Here is a 20,842-nt window from a genome sequence, read left to right as displayed (position 1 = left end):
ATGAATATCTCACTCGGGGCTTATGAATGAAAATCATCTTCTCTTAATACTTATATTCTTTCTCTTTTTTCTCCTTATGACTTAAGAATTTCTTGTCATATTGGAAATGTTGACGCCAATACCCATAAATCCTTTAGGTGTAATGCTTAATTAAAGGTCGAAGTAATCATGGTCATCAAAAATTATTTTCCATGTTTAACTAGGATCGATGTTGTTCTCGGCAAGAAACTGAAAAAATGTTCAATCAAGACCAACCAAGTAGCTGAAAGGGAAGTCTCAAGATGTTCAATAAGGATCGACAAGGTAATCAACAAGAAACTATTTAGATGTTCAACCAGGACTAACAATGTAGTTAGTAAGAACTATGAAAATATTTAACCAGGACCGACAAGGTAGCCAATAGGGAACTACGAAGACGATCAACTAGAATCGAGAAGGACTTACAAAGATGTTTAACCAATACTAACAAGGTAGTTAGCAGGAAACTACGAAGGTGTTCAACTAGGACCGATAAGATAGTAGTGGGAAACTACAAAAGTCGTGCTTAAACACTTGTGATTTTAAGAGAAAGTGTTGATATGGGAGCAATATAAGTGTTAAATCCAATCCCTAGTGTGTTTGGTTTTTTATGATGACAACTCATTGATGATGACAACACATATATGTTTTCATGACAGCACAAAAATGTTTCTTTATGATTCTTTATGAATTGATACATTTGTTGTTGTGTAAATGTTTCTTTATGATTAATACATATGATGATATGTTGATTAGTTTGCATACTTCTAAGATCATAATTGCGTTTATATATATTGTATGCATATTCATGTTTTAAGTGATAAAACCACAAGCACAAAATGCAACTCTATATGAAATAATCGATTACAATGATGTTGTAATCAATTAAGTTCATCAGATAGCTTATGTTTAAAATTGTGGCAAAACAACAAGTTATAACCGATTACATTAAGTGCATAATCGATTAAAACTCGTGTCTTTGCAAACATCTTTTTGAAATGTGTTGTGATGAGTTTTGAAGTGAAAAGGTTTTCAAAATTTGTTTTTATGTAATCAATTAAGTTTGTTATTTTTTGAAAATTGTTTTCAAGCTAAGTCATAACAGTGATAACGGTCATATTTTCAAATGTTTTGACTAGCATTTATTAACAATCGATTACATTAAATGCATAATCAATTTGAACTATTTTAATTGTAATTCTGTTATCAAAGAGTTTTATGTATTAAAAACTTTTAACACTTTGATCATTTGAGACCTTTCATATCTGATATCAAAGAGTTTTAGAGAGATTTTGCAGGTGCATAGAATTGCTCCAACAATATTCAAAGAAAGTTATACTCTTGAAGGATTCTTGAAGAACAAGTTGAAACGCTCACTGTCTGATCAAATTTTGCACTACTTAGGTGTTTTCTATTTTGATCAGGTTTTGTTTTACAATCAAGAGGATTGTTGTTTCCCTGTGCGCGAGCCAGGAAGAAGAACATGAGGTTCTTGAAACTTTGAGAAAAGTCTCAAAGGGTTGTTGCAGTTAAGAGGATTGTTCTTCTGCAGGTTGTATTTGCTATATTAGATTGGTGTGAATTAGAGAGGTGTTTTACATTTTGGCAGTGTGGTCTATGTAAAGCCTTGTTGTAAAAACTCAAAATCTTTATAGTGGAAAGTCTTTCAATCTAAGGTTGATTGAAAGAGACTGGATGTAAGCATTGAGGCTAAACTAGGATAAAAAGATTGTGTTTGTTTTCTTTCTCTATTTCTCTATTGTTTTATTATTCATAATTGTGTTGTGCACATTTAAAGGTCATCTTAATTTTTCGGAAATATTTAAAAAGAAAGAGTTTTTATTAGTTACCAATTCACCCCCCTTCTTGGTAAGAGAAACTAGCCATATTTTTTCTTATAGAAAGCATAAAGAATACATGCATATATAAGAAACTTTCTTATTGTATTGATGAAAACATTCTCGAACAAAAACCCTCCTTAGAGAAAAAAGATTGAGGAAGGAAAGAATATACTATAGGTTATAAGATTAACTAATGTAAAACTTCAAGTGAGTTATATTTCAAGTATTAGGTATAGGCTGGTCGATATCTTCCACTACTTGAAATGGTCCTTCCCAATTAGTTGAGAACATACCTTCACTTTTTCTAACACTATTGGCCATGCACCATACCATATAACCCTTCTGGAATGTTCTCAACTTCAACTTTGAGTTATACTTTCTAGTTGTTATTTTCTTTGTAGCCGCTTCGTGCATTTGAGATTTCTCTCGCCTTTCAATAATGTAAAGACAATCCTCGTTGCTACTTTTATCATATCGTTGTTGCCGAGAAGATGGCTCCCCTATTTCTAGTAGATCATGGCATCAATACTATATACTAAGTTGAAGGGTGTTTCTTTAGTACAGAATTAAGGAATTCACCTATATGCCCACTACACTTCTAACAAACCTTTTAGCCATCTCCCATTGGCTAAATCCAACATTTTCTTCAATTTTAACAAAATGACTTTATTCACAACTTCAACCTTCCCATTTGACTAAGGATGCTCCACAAAACTTGTAATGTGTTTAATGCCGAGGTTGGTATAAAGCCGACATGATATACTCTTTTACATGAACTTCTACACTTGTTAGGCAGTGATGTGTGATCAAGATTACAAAATGACTACTTCTAATAATTGTATTTATGTTAGAAAGTTCTCAAATGATGACTTTATTATTCTATTGTTTTATGTTGATGGCATGCTTATCGTTAAGAAAAATATTTTCAAAATTGACAAGTTAAAGAAAACACTTGGCGATGTGAAAGAATTAGGAGCTGCTAAAAAGTTTCTTGGCACAAGTATATCATGTGATAGAAGAGAAAAGAATATTATGTGTATTACATCAAGAAGATGTTGCAAAGATTCGAGGTGGAAAATTCTAAAGCTATAAGTCCTTCTCTTATTGATCACTTTAAATTGAGTGTTGAACATAGTCATTTAAATGAAGTTGAGAAGATATTTATGACTAGAGTTCCTTATGCGACAGTTTGTACAAGACCATGTATTGTACATGTTGATATGATCAGTCGATTTCTATCAAATCCATGTTGCATTGTAATGATGTAAAATGGATTTTGAGGTATTTTCGTGGTACTAGTTATTCGATGCCTTGTTTTAAAGGTTATAAAATTCTTTTATAGGTTACTTAGATTTATATATGGTTGGATTGATTCCATGTGTTTTTGGTTATTTGATTAACTTTGTAGGGGAGAGTTATGACTTTGATTAACTTTGTTTTGAGAGTATTATTACTTTGATGTTGATTCCCAAGGATTTTGGTTTTATACTTGTTCAATAATACGTTCAATAATACGTTGTTGGTGGACCAAATCACTGAATGTGGATTCTTTGTAAAGAGGACTAGCAACCTATTGTTTTTCAATCTAAATTAAAGTATTTTTAATTCAAGATTTCACAATCAACACAAAAATGATGTGCAAACCATTTATACTGTGGATCAATTTAGAAAATACATTTAATTAAATGAATTGTATATAAAATGTTATGAACACAAAATTGATGTGGAAACCATTTAAATTTTGGATCAATTTAAAAAATACGTTTAATTAAATAAATTGCCTATAAAATGTTATGAACAAAGATGAAGAAGATGAACAATAATGGTGAAGAAGAATATTGATTAAAGTGAAAATGTTTGAACTGCAAATTTTGAGCGAAAAAAATATAAATAAAGGAAAATAAATTATCAAGGTAAAACAAAAACTTGCTAGGAGAGTACTAACCCAAATTACACCAAAATTCATCACTGGACTAACCATTATCTTGTTTATAATGTTCTCTATATTATAAATATAATTTCACACCCTTCTTTTGAACATAAACAAGTTATTTATATTTTTCTACCTTTTTTTTACAGTTAACCCAAAATAAAATAAAATAAAAATGCATAATTTATAATAATTGTCTTAAAATTATCTACCTTATGTGAGTTATGTTTAGGAAACCCATCTTTTATAATAGTTATCATATATCTTAACTCTCCTTTTAATCTCACCTAATTCATTTTTCAATTTGAATAATGATACTTTTTTTGACAATCAAATTTGACAAACTTTTAACACTAAGTCTCATTATCCACCTCATTTTCAACTCATTTTCAATTTTGTCAAATTTAGATGTCAAAATATTATTATCATTTCAATTTTGTCTCAAAAAGAACATATTACTTAATGATTTAGTGAGCCTGATCATTTACTCTATTTTTGTACTCGTCTCTGTGTATAAACGTAATCTACTTGTCCTTAACCTTAAGCATTTAATCTTCGTTCATATTTTTTTATATGTCATATTTTTGTTATTTTTTTACTCTCTACTTCTAGAAGATAATTATATTTTCTTATCATTTCGGATTTACATGCTAATAATTTTCCTTTTGGACTTAGCCTACAAGGTTGATAAGAAAGAGAAACATAACAATTCCTCTTGGAAAAGGAATATTAGGAGGAAAATGACAAAGAGCTTATGAAAACAATCTATTAATATAGTAAATTTTTAAATTTATGTAAACAATATTTTTGGTTCAAATTTTCTAAATATTTCTTCGAACTTTTCTATTTATGCATCAATGTGATGGGGGAGAATGAAGTATGTGTAGATAAATTATATTTCCAATTATTTAAAAATATATATTTAAAAAAAAGGGTTTGCTAACGCGCCTGTTTTTCAGTTGGTACATTTTAGCAACGAGTTTTAGTAGACAAAAATACTCTTATATATCATGGATTCTGGATTCTAATTTTTAAGGTTAAGGATATTTTAATAATTTTCATTCTCAAAACTAAAAAAAAAAAAAACCAATCTCTTACTCACCTCCCTCATTCCTTTTAACCATTTCTCTTTCATCTCTCTCACTCCAACCTTTTATCTGTCATCCCTACTGTAGCCCAATTCAAAAAATCAGAAACACTCGCCGTTAAACAATCTTACAAAAAATGATTTTATAATGAGTTTTCATTTTATAATTTTTGTCTTATCTAATTTTATCCAATTTTCACAAACATAAAGGAATTGATAATTGACCTGGAAAAAATCAGAAATACTCGTTGTTAAACAATTTCTTACAAAAAATGATTTTATAATGAGTTTTCATTTTATAATTTTTGAGAAACCCTCGTTTGTTAAACAAGTTCTTACAAAAAATGATTTTATAATGAGTTTTCATTTTATAATTTTTGTCGTATATAATTTTATCTAATTTTCACAAGCATAATGACATCCGAAAGAATTGATAATTGGCATGGAGGGTTTGTTTAGAGATGATGATTCAACATATGCAGATGATGAAATTAAAGAAGTGAGTGGAGATGGTGAAATTGAAGAGATCTTGAATGAACCTGAAGGTGAATATGTAAATGACTCAACTCTTTAGAACCCGATATACATTACTAAAATATATCAACTAAAAAATAGGCATACACACATTAACAAACCCCTTTACAAAAAGACAAATTCCATTTAATAAAAACTTAACAGAAGAAAGTGCAGAAAATAACAATAATGACAAATATTTAAATGAGACTCTAAAAAGTAGGTAACAGGCATAATGAGATTTTATGATTTTGTTAGCATATATTTGTAACGCTTCCATCACATTGAACGTAATAATCCCTTTTTTACTAAACTTTAAAAATACATTAATATTATTATAGTAATAAATTTTTAATAAATTTTAAAACATTTAAATAATTATATTTTAACCATACAACATAATAACAATACTAAAAATTCAATGGAAAATTTAAATTCAAATTCTTTTAAAGTTTTAAGAATAAACATATGCATTTTGAATGAGAGAAAATATGTCACGTCCCATTTATTTTCCTGATGAGTTACCACACTGCTTCCATTAATGCTCCGTGCCACGCGTCCAGTGCATTAAAAATCCACCACCGAGCCATGCATGCGCGTCACTTGTCAAAGTGGAAGTTTCTGAAGTGAATGGTGGGGTGCAGGTGTAAATCAGAGAGACGTTCGTTCGTCTGGAAGTGGGATTTGATCAAAAGTAAAATTTTTTTTTGGAAAAGCTCCCACTCTCTACGCGCACCTTCTTCCCTTCCAAACTCAGAATCTCCATTTCTCCTCCTTCTCTCTTGAACCCTTCTCCTTCTCTCTTCTGCAACTTACCACCCTTTTCTCCGTTCACGTTTCAGCACCGTAGGAACGTTCCCTGCACCGCGAGCTTCATTTTTAGCCGAACAACTTACAGTTCTGGTAAGTTTCACTTGGACGCTCGTTTCTGGAGTTCCTGTAAACTGTATTCAGCTGCATGCAACGGTGTAGACTAAGCCCTTCATTTTCTTTTGGTTAGTTTAGTTGGAGAGCTTAAGAGAAACGTTGAGAGAGCTTCTTTTAGACGAATCAAGATCCACTCATTTAGGACGATCACTACTGAATCCGGGTAAGGGGAGCTTATTAGATTTAATTCTTATGATTTTATTGTACTGCATGTGCGTATGTGTTGTTTGAAGTATGATTTATGATATTGGATGTTTGGCATATGAGTATGATCCTGAATTGATGTATGGAAATGATGAAATGTTTTATGATTTGATTAAACTGAAATATGAGCTGTATGATGAGATGAATGCATGAAAGTATATACTGAGAAAATGTATTTGATGTAAATGAAACTTGGAATATAAATTATCATATGATATGGAACATTTATTATCGAAACGGTCTTTGACCGTTCGGTATTCTCAGTAAATTCTTTGAAATAGTCGAACCCTTTCATTTGGAAAGGATTCTATTTGAGGACGAACGCCCTCTTATAAATATTTTTACGTTTGAGCGTTCGGCCAAACGTAGATATCCTGAGTGTTGTGTGAGGATTTGAGAAGCTTGGGAATACACATTCAGACACTTAGTCATATTGTCAAAAACATAACTTCACCATTTCTACTTATATAAAATCCTATTTCTATGATTTGGAATCAGCAAATGGTCTCGACCCATAGACGTACGTCCCAAAACGTACGTGATAAGTAGCGCTCGGTCCTATACCGAACGCTCGTTCTTTCCGTAATTAGCAACGAGCTGTAATAGCGTTCGTCCTGAACTGAAATAACGTTCGTCCAAGACTTCAGTGACGTTCGTCCAGAAACTTCATTAAATGCCTATTTTCACGCTCGATCATTGACTGACGGTTCGTTTCCTGAATTAAATAGTGCTCGATTTATTTATCTAAACAATTTGTGATGTATCTATTCATTTGATTCTCTCTAGCGTTATTGAACTTAAATTATCCTAAGTATTTTCCAGATCGTACTAGAGTCAGTTCATCAAACTGATTCAAGTTGTAATGAAGTCCGTCTAATAACCTATGTTGGTTTTATTCTACTCGTGAACGAGCCTGTCTTGGTATTGTATTAACGTTCGTCCTCTATTACAAAGAGGGCTGGACGTTCGTCCTTTTATGAAAGTGGAACTAAGAATGAAAGTGTGAATAAGAGGAAAGATTAAGATGTGCGAATGGTGTAAGAGATGAAATTACGATTGTTGAATTTGAACGAGCGTTCTAGGGAGGAAAGACTCTTGGTTGGAAATTGAGATTTGTAAAGTATGAATGTGGTAAGATTAGCTGGCGGGTCATCCTGATATTCCGTGAGTGCTCGTTCTCAAGTAGAGAGGAGTATGTCATGTGTGGGAATGGCAGGAGGTCTTAGTCCATAACTGTAACTTGGACAGAACGGACTAACCTCAGGTGGATGCTGACGAATATTCCAGCTATCCCACCTGGGTGCACGGACGTCGTAGCTACACAGAATTCATACAGTCCGGACGGTCGGTCTAGTATCAGAATTTTTATTTAGTTAATGGATGAATTGAATGTATGTGTTGTGACTCATTTGATGTATTTGATATGTATGAAATGTATGTTTAACTTGAATTAAATTCAATAAGCTTACCCTGTGTTATTTCCTTGTGTTGTCGTTCGTCCATGAACGTTCGTTTTGTCTATGCAATGATCATCCGTGTGGATGTGAGCAGACGGAGGAGCGTTACTTGAAGAAACACTGGAAGAAGAAAATTTGGAGGACGCAAATCTCGTAGAAGTAGAAGTGAAGGCCGAACAGTAGCGCGTTCGGTTTTTAGTTAGTGTATTCAGGATAGCGGGCCGCTTGTGAGCGAGCGCCCTTTTGCTTGATGTAAATACTTGGACGTTCGGTATTTTATTTTGTAAACCGTTCGTCCTCATTGTTTTGTAAACGCTCGTAACTTATGTATGCATGTAAGGCCGTTCGGCCATTCGCGAATTTAATCCCTCTTTTTTTTTTTTTTTAAGACTGTTTTGCCATATTAATACATGTGATTATTCTAAGTATATAGTTGATGACTGTATAATTTTGGGATGTTACATTATTGGTATCAGAGCAGTTTTGTTCTCTTAAAGGACACTGTAGGTTATGATTGCACTGCGTTTTGCTGTGTACTTATTGTGTGTTTAATGAGTTATTAATTTTTAACTCTTGAACATAACTAACGTTCGTTTTCTCTGGTCCAGAGAATACATGGCGCCTAGACTCCCTCCTCCACCTCAGCCTAACGAGCCCGACACGTCCAATAGCACTAGGTTGATGGAGACTGTAATTGATAGACTGCAGCAGCAAAATACTACTTTAATGGAGCAGAATGCCACGCTAATGCAGCAGAATCAGAACGCCATGCAGAGCTTGGAGGCCGCTCGCGCCAGCTCTGAGACTACACAGCGACAGTTAATGGAAATTCTTGCTGCAACCAGAGGCACGCCGGGGGCGTCCTCTTCTAATGCTACACCACATGCTGAGTGGAGTTTAGAAAGCTTCCTTCAACACCGCCCAGCCAAGTTCAGTGGGACGTGCCTTCCTGATGAGGCAGACCAATGACTGCGTGACATGGAAAGGATTTATAACGCTAAGATGTGCCCAGATGTTACAAAATAGAACACCAAGTCAATTTTTTTAATCTTTCTAATTTCTCTAATAGTCCAACTTTACGCTGTCTTTATAAAATATTTTTATTTTATTATTTAAGTTCAATTAAATAATTTAATTGTTAAATAAGCACTTTTATTTTTCATAAAAAAAGTTACTTACTAAGAAATTTCATTTTTTAAAGGATGAATTATTTATAAAACATTGGAGTAAAATCTAATATATTTCAGAAACAAACAAATATATATATATATATATATATATATATATATATATATATATATATATAGTAAGAATGTGTAAGATTAAGATATTTGCATTTATCTTGTGTTGCAATGGAGGGAGTGTTGCTTCCTGTGTGTTCTTCCCCTTCATCCTCTGCAACTCTTAAACCCAAAATCTCCATTCCCCAACGCTCTTCTTTTACTTCGTCACTACCAACCCACTGTTCCTTCCCTCAAAACGTAGCGTTTTCCCTTCGTAACACTCTCCGAAGTTCCACCTCCGCACTCGCCCAGCACGAAGCTCCGGTTCTGGGAAAACCCGACAACAACTCCGTACCTGCTCTGCCCAAAATCGACAAGACTGGGCGCTTCTGCAGCCCCAGAGCCGCGAGAGAACTCGCACTGTAAAACCTGAACCGAATCCCTTCCTTACTTCCTTCCATTCAACTTACTAATTTGTCAGTTACCTTTTCTCTGTACACTTTGTTTTCTGATGAGAATCTTTCGTGCAGCTCCATTATTTATGCCGCATGTTTGGAGGGAATGGACCCTGTTCGGCTTTTCGAGAAACGGATGAATGCGCGGCGAGGTAACGGTTTATCTTTGATGATAGGGTCTGCTGGGATAATAAACTTATCAATGAACACTTTTATGATATGACGATAAGAAACAAAATTGAGACAAGAGGGTGTTAAATTGGATCTGTGTTTACTGTTTATTATTTTTTAATCATAAAGTTGCAATTTTATTTGAAATCTATTTGATGTTTTCAGAAATTTGTATAGAAAGCACTCAACATTCTTTTTTGTTTTCTTTTCCGTAGAAATCTTCGAAAAAGCATATTTTTTATTACTGTGATAATGTCTGTGTGAATCTGGCTTATAGCCTTTAGTGGAAAACAAGGTATCAATTTTATAACTAAAAAGTGAAATAAGTAAATGGAAACACAAATAAAGGTACATTATACTCATGTTTCTCCATGTATGAGTTAAAAAACAAAATTTGGTGAAGTTAACGTGAGAAGTAGTTTATAAATAAACTAATTTTAACTTCTGGTTATAAATAAGTTAATTAATTAACTAATTTTAACTTCTGAAGAAATTTATTATATTCTTTTGTTTTCCTTTTTTCTGGAAGTGCTTAATAGAAATGTTTATCCAAACATGTTCTATAACGTGGTTAGTTAAGGTTTTTGTTGTCGTTTGTTTTGAATTGGGTGCATTTGGTTTGTTGTTTCAGAGGCCGGATATGAATTTGACAAGAAAAAGTTGTTGGAGTATAATCATATGAGTTTTGGAGGGCCACCTGCTACTGTTGAGTCGGATGAAGAGGCAAATGAGCTTCTGCGGCACATTGAAGAAGAGTCTGCCATTGGTAATAAAAAACCATAGATCGAGAATCTCTCTTTTCCTTTGGTGAAAATGCTTGAATAGAATGTTCAATGTATATATATCCCTGCTTTTCTTTTACTTGACATTTGCAAGTTACAACATTTAAAAAATAAAAAATGAAACCAACCAGATTTGCTACTGCTTCATGATGTTGTTGTATGTACATGTCTTTCATAGTTTATAACGTACGAGCTTTGAAAGCCGAGTAGTCTCTTTTCACATTTTTTATTTGTTGTCTCCTCTGCACACCCGTGTGACTTGCAAATATGATTGGTCAATTTAATTTGCTGGTAAAAAATTGCAGTTTTAACAGTTGTTGGAGATGAAAGTCAACCATTTATTTATTTTGTGTTTCTCTTGCTGCCATGATTGAAAGTAAGCTTATCTAGAAAACCTTATTGACTTTTCATGATATTTTAAGCTGAGGAGTTGTAGCATTTGCGTATCAGTGAAACTTAGGAATACTCCATTGAACATTTTAGTTTAGTAGTGATTAGGCTGGAAATGTATAAGTTTTACTTTGGTTGTCACTGCAGCAAGGTTTTGCATCCTGGTATTGTAAGTTAGCTTTGAAGGGCTACTTCTTTATTCTAACAGTGTGTTAGACAAGAGTTTATGTTGTGGTTATATTGTAAAGCAATTTTACAAGTCACATTATGGACAGAAGTCTATGTTCTGGTATTATATCTTAAGGATTTAAATTTGGTACACAGCCTTCCTTATTGTGTTATATTCTTTCGTATGACAGAAGTCTGTGTGTTTCAGTGACAACACAATGTGGCACATATGCCCAGAGAAATGTATAATGGGCTGTAAAGTATTTATTATTATCTGTGCAGTTTTCTGTTGTTGCTTTCATCTCTAAATTGTACTAATGTGTTATGTTGTGCATGGCAGAGGCAGAAGTCCTTACAGCTCCACCAAGGTTGGTATATAACAACCTGATTTTGAGGTAAACGTAGACCCTTTACAGCTCCTCCAAAGCATACTTTAAATATAAGCTTGTCCTTTCGTCCCCTCACCCACCGACCCCCCAAACACGCACTGTAAAACTGGGTCTTTTATTTGCGTTAAGGTTTGTTGGCAATGGTAATAATGTTACAACTCCCTATCTGCAGATTCACTAGGAAACTATTGGTTGCAGTCAGGGATACATGGGACAATCATGTCCTGGTTATTAACAAGATCGTCCCTGAAAATTGGAAGGTATAATAGTTGATATATATTGTAGCTTTTTTACTCAATTTATTATCTTGCCGCTGCAAATTCATTGATCATGGGCATAATTTCTTCTTATTATTGGATGACTTCTATGTTACTAATGCGCCAATCCTGATCAATTATTTGTTACACGAAGTTGAACCACCCTGAAAAAAGTGGGAAATAGATAAGGTCAATGGTGAAACAGTGCAATAGTTTACAATTTTGAATTTTATATAAAGACAGAATGAGAAGAAAAAAAATGTCATGCAAAAATGGTTGGTTATCTTGCCCTAGTTATATTTGTCATCCATAGGAACAATGCAATAATTTACAATTTCAAATTAAAAGGCAGAACGACAAGAAAAAAGTCTCCTGCAAAATGGTCATAGCTAAGCTTATTAATTCAGAGAGGCATGGGTTGAGTCATGCTCTGTTTCATATATCTCTCCTGTCACCAATTATTACACATAATGTATATTCCTTTTTCTTATTCTTGTAAATATATGATGTACATATTATATGAATTCAGACTGCTGAGTAAAACCACGCAAGCAATTCACTCGATTCTTCTCTATTATTTTCCTGGGCTGTATCCATTTTAATAAGTCCTCTGTTAATAGCTTACTCTTTTTAGAAAATTGGTTGTTGACATGATATCAGAGTTTCCATGACCAAGTTGTCGAGAGGTTGATACTCGTTCCCATCTTATAGATAAAATAAGCAATTTTATAACAGGTTAGGGTATACTAGTATGTTTGTCCACACTTCAAGCCCAAAGAAGTGAAAAACTCCTGGGGGGAAGGGGGGATGGGTGGGGGTGGGGGGGACATGTCAGATATTCTTGGGATTTCGTCTAATAGCTTGATCTTTTGTTATAGTTTGATCTTGATAGGGGAAGTTACTGGTTCAACACCTGGAGTTTATTTATGGTAGATAACATATTTTCCCATTCATACCCATCATTCCCTCTTCATTTAATATACAAAACATGAAACACCTACTATTGAAAGGCAAGTATGCTTATTTGTCTTGGACCCTAGACTATCATCATTTTAATTTGATCACCTAGTTTATTTGCTCATAACTGCAAAATGCTTCTCACTGGTACAACATATTTGTTGTGCAAAATTTATACTACTGTTATAAAGTTTCTTCTGCCTAAGATATCTGTCTGCCACTATCATGTTTAATGTTAGTATAGATGACTTCGTATTTTTATTGGTTTGATAATGTTTTAATGAATTGTATGTACTGTATCTACTTCTTAAAGTCATGCATTGATCCAACTTAGCTTCTGTCAATTTGTATTTATGGTATGCTTTTACTTATTTCAGTTTTATTCCTTGCACGCAATTATGCTAAATTTTAAAGATCCATTTTGTTTGCTAATGCTCATGGTAGTTTGCATCTTTCTGTTGATGCATTTCAGAATGAACCAGCAGGAAAAATTTTAGAGCTTTGTATTCTTCACTTGGCCATGTCCGAAATGGCAGTGCTAGAAACAAGACACCAAATCGTCATTAATGAGGTATATCTTAAGTTCACGTGATGAGAAACCAAACATTACTTAAGCTTATATCGTGTCCTATTATTTTGCACATAAAAAAAGTTTAACTCATAATTTATATAATTGTTTTGAAGGCTGTAGATCTTGCTAAACGGTTTTGTGATGGAGCAGCCCCTCGTATCATTAATGGCTGTCTCCGCACATTTTTCCGAGAACTTGAGCTTCAGGAATCAAATAACCGAGTTTAGTTGTCTTTGGCTTATGGAAAAGGTTTCCTTGCATTTCAGGAATATCAGGTTTCGTAGCTTGCATATAGAACGCTACTCAATGACTGAAATAGGAACCTTGTTTGAAAATTACTGTTATTATGACATTGAAATAGTTATAGTGTATATGCTATTTTGTGTATTTTAGCACGTGGGATTTGTATTAAATTTTTGACTAAAATGTTAATTTCGTTCCTTATTTTTGCTTTGCGGTATTATTTTTTCAATTTCTTTTGAAATATATCAAATTTTAATCACCACAATTTTAATAGGACTGTTTCACTATTTTGAAATGTATATATAATTATATTTATTTATTTATTTTTGAAATTTCATTTTAAGGTATGTAGTGGACACCACAACTTCCAACTTTTTAGAGAAGGACAACCCAGTAACATATTGTAAGAGGATGAAACATTAACCACTATATAATGGATCCCTATAGTTTTGGCAGCTTTCTCATAAGAGAAGGTGGAGAGGTGCTCCCTCCACCACCCTGTTTTTTGTACCTTCCTAAAATTTTTTAATTCTAAAATTATCCTTTTTACTTTTACCATTTACTTATTTTACTTTTATATCAAAATCCTAATTTTCTACCTCTCATTTTCACTCACAACCATCAACCTGCCCTCCCCCAACTCTCTCTTTCTCTCTATTTTCGTTTCTTCCATACCATTCTCCATATCCATTTTCTTTCTTCTCCATTTTGGTGCCTTGGTGGTGTGTTTGTGGTGCATTGGTGGTGCGGTGGTGGTGTGTTGGTAGTGCGTTGTTCGTGGGGTGCGTCTGCTGTGGAGATTGGCGTTTTTGTTTGGTCTATAAGATGTTGGGTTTCTTTCTTGTGCTTGTATGAATGATAGATAGATAACATTATAGTTTCATTTTAATGTATTTGAATGTGTTGTGATTTGTGATGTTTGTTGTGTTCTTCATGCCTGCATTTTCTGTGTGTGCAGACAAAGAAGATAACTGCGACAGGCCTAAATGGATATGACATATCTGTTTGGCCTTCAACGGATGTGGATATTCGTTGTCGGGAAAACGAATATCCATATTTGTTTTCCCTTTAATGGATGTTAATATCATTGATGGATCTTCATATCCGTAGAAGAGTTCTCCATCTTGCTTTCGCACCCGAGACGATCTCCTCTGCTGTTGTGCTGCCACCACTACCGGAGCACCTTCTTGCACCAGTACCACTACCACAAGACCACCTTCTTGACCACCAAACTCTTCTAGGAAGCTCTCCAACATCCAAACAAACACACCATTACCACAAACAACCACCACCAAAAGAAGCATAAGCATAGTGAAAGTGAAGAAGAAAGATAACGAAAGTGATTTCCATGAGTGTGGGGGTGCATTTTATACAGTGGGGACCGCTTAAATAAGGTGGTTGAATGTTGGTGAGAAGTAAAGTTTTTTTCAACCATTATCTTTAATTTTGCTAACGAGGATAAATGGGGAATGGAGAGGTGCAGGAAGAAGACTGTGGTGGTGTAGGGAGCAACTCTTGAGAAGGTGGTTCTTAAATTCACATAACCTTTGACTTTGACTTGTTCACCAAAAAAACCAACCAGTACATCGTCGAACGGTTGTAACTGGTCTCGTGGTACCTGGATGCCCACAAACGTATCCCAAAACATGACTTTGGCAGAGCCTCCTGGTCAATCAACACGCGGTGAACGTTCTTGCCCATCATGATGACAGATAATACAATTATGTCATCTTTGCATGGGAGGACATTTGCGCAGTCCACCTCCAAGAACACTTACCAGTACAAAAACACTGTATACTTAAGTGGATTTTGGCCTTTCACGTCGAATTCGAGGTCGACGTCATATCGGGAGACGTTAAATTGACGTCGAACATAGAACAATTCGACGTTCAAAGTAAAGCAAATTAACATAGAATTTTGTCAATATTCGACGTTAATCAACTTTTTTTGTTTTATTTAATTAATTGTGATTCTTTTCTACAACTCTGAGATCTGAAAAGTAGAAAAACAACAACTTTCAGTTTTTGGTGTTTTATAAAGCATGAACTATGAACGTGTAATGTAGTGTCAACAACAAACAACAATAACAAAAAACAAACAAGTTCAATCAAACAACAACAACAAACAAGTTCAACAAAACAACAACAACAAACAAGTTGAACAAAAAAAAACAACAAACAAGTTCAACAAATAAGTTCTTCAAAACGAAAACGAAAACTAACTTTCGAAAGGTGAGTTCGTCAAAATAGAGTGTTGCCACCAGTGAGAGAGAAAGTAGAATGTTCCTATAAAGGACAATAACACGAAAATAATCGGTCAAAACAAATGAAAATCATACCTAAAGTAGTTAATTAACATGCATTTGTAACAAATGAAAGAAAGATTACATGTGATGGTCGTTAAACTTCGTTGCAGAAAGGTTTGAGCAGAGAAGAGGATATCACGCGCTAAGATAAAGTGAATGAATTTTCAATCTCCCACTTAAATTTTTATTGAATTCACTAACCTTTTAACGTCTAACACTGGGGCATTCGACGTTTTATACCCCTTTGATGTCTAATTCTAGGGAATTCAATGTCATACGTAAATACATTTTCACCTTCGCGCCAAACATTTTTGCAAAAATTTATCCAATATAACAAATTAACGTCGAATTACAATTCTAAACGATGTTTAATAATTGCATTTATTTACAAAAATGTCACCGACCATTTTTAACGTTGGTTATTCAGTGGTTGGACGTTGAACGTGTTACGTTATACGCTGTTTTTACACTAGTGACTAAACTAGCTGGGTAGACATTACGCTCTGCCAATGGCGTATCCGCCCATATTTCGTTACACCTCCCCCCGTAAATTCCCTTGTGATCGAGTTGAAGTCTTCCAAAATGGGAGTTTTGTGAAGCTTTGATAAGTGTTTAGTATTAGTTATTTTCAATGTTAAATTTTTATCGCAACTTTCTTATATAGCACTTTCGTCAAGTATAAGATTTTTTAAGTAGTTGTTAAACACTTGACCTTGTATATGATTTTAATTAATGAATTATATTTTCGTCTTATATAGGATATTCATGTGCTTGTAAAAGTTTTCTCCATATTGAACAATCGTTTAGTATGGAAAACTCTTGTATTTAAAACTAAAATGCAACTGTAGATTTAATAAAAGAAACATTTAGATAGAATTAAACACTAAATGCATATATATTTTTATACTAGTTCACTCCAATTGAGTTACGTCTCTTCTATCCACAAAGGGTTCCACTATAATTTTCAGCAAGATTACAACTGAGTATTCTCATCACTCCTAGTATCCTTAGGCACTTTTGGTATCCCTCGATACGCTGCCTAGTTGAGTTTCACTCATTCTTAGTTGCGCAGTATTTTTAACACTTGAGAATCAAACTGTAAAATAATTTTAGAGGGCTTAATTGATCCCTTTCATAATCTTCTATTTATAAAAATAAATTGATACAAGGTACATGATAACTAGGGTAACCTTAGACACAATATAATCATGATAAATAGGGTAACCCTAGACACAATATAATCATGGTAAATAGGGCAACCCTAGACACACTATAATCATCATAAATAGGGTAACCCTAGACACAATATAATCATGATAAATAGGGTAAATATTCTAACACTTCCCCTCAAGCTGGAGCATACAAATTATATGTGCCAAGCTTGGAATAAATAAACTAAATTCAACACAATCAACTTGTCTAAAATGTTGAGACACTAGACGTGGTAACTTTGTCTCCGAACAAGATGCACATATGCTTTAGACCATCAAAAGAGAATGTCTATAAACCAAATTGGACTCACAAACTAGCGTAACCAAAGAGACTCCTCATAAGCTTATGGAGAATAATATTGGACAACCACGAAACTTCGCCTAGCACCATGAACCTTCAAGTAGGATGACTTTGACAAAGTTGATTTCCATCAAAAGTGAATGATGAGTGGTAGACAGCGACAAACTGCAGAAACTGGATTGCCATCAAGTAAGGATGGGGCCTCCATGGCTAAAAGCGACAAACTGCAGAGATTGGATTCCATCCAGAAAGGATGGGGCTTGTAGTGGCTAAAAGCAACAAACTACAGGGATTAAATTGCCATCAGTGACTGATGGGGCCTGTAGTGGTTGAAAGCGACCAAACTACAGGGTCTAAACTGCCATCAAGTAAGGATGGGGCCTGTAGTGGCTAAAAGCGACAAACTATAGGGATTAAATTGTCATTAGTGACTGATGGGGCCTGTAGTGGTTGAAAGCGACCAAACTACAGGGACTAAACTACCATTAAGTAAGGATGGGGCCTGCAGTTGCTAAAGGAGATCTGCAGGGATTGCCATCACTAACTGACGGGGTCTGTAGTGGCTGAAACATATTGTAGTGACTAAACTTCCATCACTGATTAATGGGGTCTACAGTGGCCGAAACATACTGTAGGAACTAAACTGCCATAATTGACTGATGAGGGCCTGTAGTGGTTGAAAGCGACAAACTACAGGGACTAAATTGCCATCATTGATTGATGGGGCCTGTAGTGGCTGAAGCATACTCCCCTTATGACAAACGACGAAAATGATGACGCGTCGATGACAAATCATGAAGGTTGAAGATCATAATGGTCTCTATAATTCATCAAAGCATCCAAAAACAAATTTGTTTAGGGATTGGTGAAATTGTTTGACTAAGATTCTTAATCTTGCCAGAAATAGACTCCCCCTCCTGTCATGAGCAACCTTCAACCCATGACTTTAGTGTTGAAATTCCTTGTTGTTAACTAGTTGATAACACTGACTCTCCTTAGAGACTTTTAAATAAATGACACAAGTCATCAAGAACATCACAACTGCTACAATATGCAAAGCTAAACAAATATTATGAAAGGAGGCTAAGGAACAATGTTGAAACAGAGGTAAAATGTTGAAACAGAGAGTTTTTCTTCTTATTTTTCATTTGGTCGAGCGAGACAAACAGTAGTGGCGTGGTGTGATTCCGACACCGGGAAGGTGGCATGTAACAAACACGCGCCAGAAGCTTATCAGAGAGAAGTCGTGCGTGACAGCGTGTGTGGATGAGAATGAGGCAACAACTAGGGATGGGTCACGCTCCTCGAGGCGCACAAAACCCCTAACTTCGCCAGAGAAAATGTAACGACGGCGTAGGCGGACGTCGAACATATGTGGCTCGCGTGACAGCGCCTGGATGAGAACTAGCCCTCGACACAGGCACGGTTGACCGTGGCTCAAGGAGGCAATCCAGATCCATTGGTCGCTCGACTAAACTGTGGCGGTAGCTGTCGGCGGATAGTGGCAGACAGTGTCGGAATGGCAGGGAACAGAGGTTGATGGTGATAAACTTATCCTCACATTGGCAAAACAGTGCCAAGTGAACAACGACAAATGGCGCCAGATAATGCCAAACGACGCTAGACAGCAGCAAACGACACCGGACAACAGCAAACAACACCAGACAACGGCAAGTTACGAACAAATAGGGTTTGGAGACTAGACAGAAACCATAACAAGACTGCTCATTGAGGTATTTCAGAAAAGATGAAACTTTTAAGGCCGCTGGTGGCGGCAACCACGGGCCACCGGCGACAACAAAGACAGAGTCGGAAGAGACTCGGATAACCTGCTCTGATACCAACTTGAGAATTAAACTGTAAAATAAATCTAGAGGGCTTAATTGATTCCTCTCATAATCTTCTATTTATAAAAATAAATTGATACAAGAATACATGATAATTAGGGTAACCTTAGACATAATATAATCATGATAAATAGGGTAACCCTAGACACAATATAATCATGGTAAATAGGGTAACCCTAGAAACAATATAATCATGATAAATAGGGTAACCCTAAACACAATATAATCATGATAAATAGGGTAAATATTCTAACACGATGTGGGACTTCTAACACACCCCCTCACGCCGAGGTATATACATCTCAAGCGTGAGATTAGACATTTTTAATGGGTGGTCCGATAGCGGGTGGAACGATATGTCCAACAAACAACAAATATTGCTAGAATAGGCTCTAACAATGGCTCTGATACCATGTTAGAAGTGGACTTTAAGCCTAATTCAACCCCACAAAACCGGCTTATAGGATGAGGTTTGCACTCACTTATAAACTATGAATTGGCCTTATCTCTATTCGATGTGGGACTTCCAACATTAACCACTCCTGGTATCTCTAGTCAACGAATAACTTCCCATTACCCTAGACTAGTTGAGTATTTGCACCACTCCTAGTACTAGACAATCCTGATATCCTTTGATACACTACCTTGAATTCATTAACTCGTCTGAGTTTCACAACAAGTGTTTTAATTCTCTTCAGAATTGTATTTAATTGATTGCTTACAAGTCTCTTAGACTATTACTCTCGCAAAGAGGATATGTGTTCAATACAATACAGTCTATAGACTCGATGAGTGTTTCACTCTTTACTTTTTACTCTCTACTTATAGTAGTAAGCAAATATTAAAATGGGGCTCGAAATTATTGCTTGACTTTTGTTTTTCTCTTCTTAGATATTGCCCTCTTGCTTGAGCTTTTATGTGCTTCTCTTCTTAACGTTTTTTGTAGGGTTGATATTTTCGTTGTAAGTTATTCTCTTAATTCTTCCTGGCTTTTTCAAAATGTATCCGTTAGCCTGAGCTCTTGACCTTGAATCTTTTGTATTCTCTGTCTTTCATGGGAAACAACCGTTGGTTAAAGTCAACTTGTCAAAGCAGGCTTGCTTTTTGAGTAGTTTGCTCAAAGTAGGTTGAACTATCTTTCAAACACATCTTCTTATGAAGAGAACATTCTGTGAATGTCTTCTTTGTCTCTAATGTCCATTTATGATATATTTCAAATAAAACATTTGGATGCATGTAATAGGTTATCTGCATAAAATAGAATAGATTGTGCATGCAACAGATATGTCTTATCTCTTATCACTTTTGATGTTTTTGAACATTAAACATTTAGTGACATTTAATGCTTGTTCATAACAACAAAGTGTTTTTCGCATTTTCTACCGTTGAGGTAGTGTTTATCATTTAAGTTTTTTCTTAAGATACCATTCGTTGAGTAAGAACTTTATCGTTGGACGAAGTAAAAATTTTAGCTCATGGTATTGTATAGTATATTGTAAATGCTTTTTGGGATATTGCCTTTTGAACTTCATCTTCTATAGGTTTTGGATCTTTGTTTAAGGCTTTTAGAGGGTTTGGTCAAAGATATTATCTTG

General features: G+C 34.8%; 1 protein-coding gene across 1 annotated transcript; it reads left to right on the top strand.

Annotated features, from left to right (window-relative positions):
* The first annotated feature begins 9,299 nt into the window (after nucleotides 1-9,299).
* Nucleotides 9,300-13,784, top strand: LOC108327612 (uncharacterized). Its single transcript, XM_017561302.2, has 7 exons — nucleotides 9,300-9,622; nucleotides 9,731-9,807; nucleotides 10,458-10,592; nucleotides 11,507-11,561; nucleotides 11,728-11,815; nucleotides 13,242-13,340; nucleotides 13,454-13,784. Exons 1-7 carry the CDS (start codon nucleotides 9,330-9,332, stop codon nucleotides 13,565-13,567), a joined length of 861 nt encoding a protein of 286 aa, XP_017416791.2. The 5' UTR covers nucleotides 9,300-9,329; the 3' UTR covers nucleotides 13,568-13,784.
* Nucleotides 13,785-20,842: the final 7,058 nt, after the last annotated feature.

Source organism: Vigna angularis, chromosome 1 (genome assembly GCF_016808095.1).
Source record: "Vigna angularis cultivar LongXiaoDou No.4 chromosome 1, ASM1680809v1, whole genome shotgun sequence".
NCBI classification, from domain to species: domain Eukaryota; kingdom Viridiplantae; phylum Streptophyta; class Magnoliopsida; order Fabales; family Fabaceae; genus Vigna; species Vigna angularis.
The sequence above is the reverse complement of the archived record's forward strand: the minus strand, read 5'-3'. Positions and strand labels throughout refer to the sequence as shown.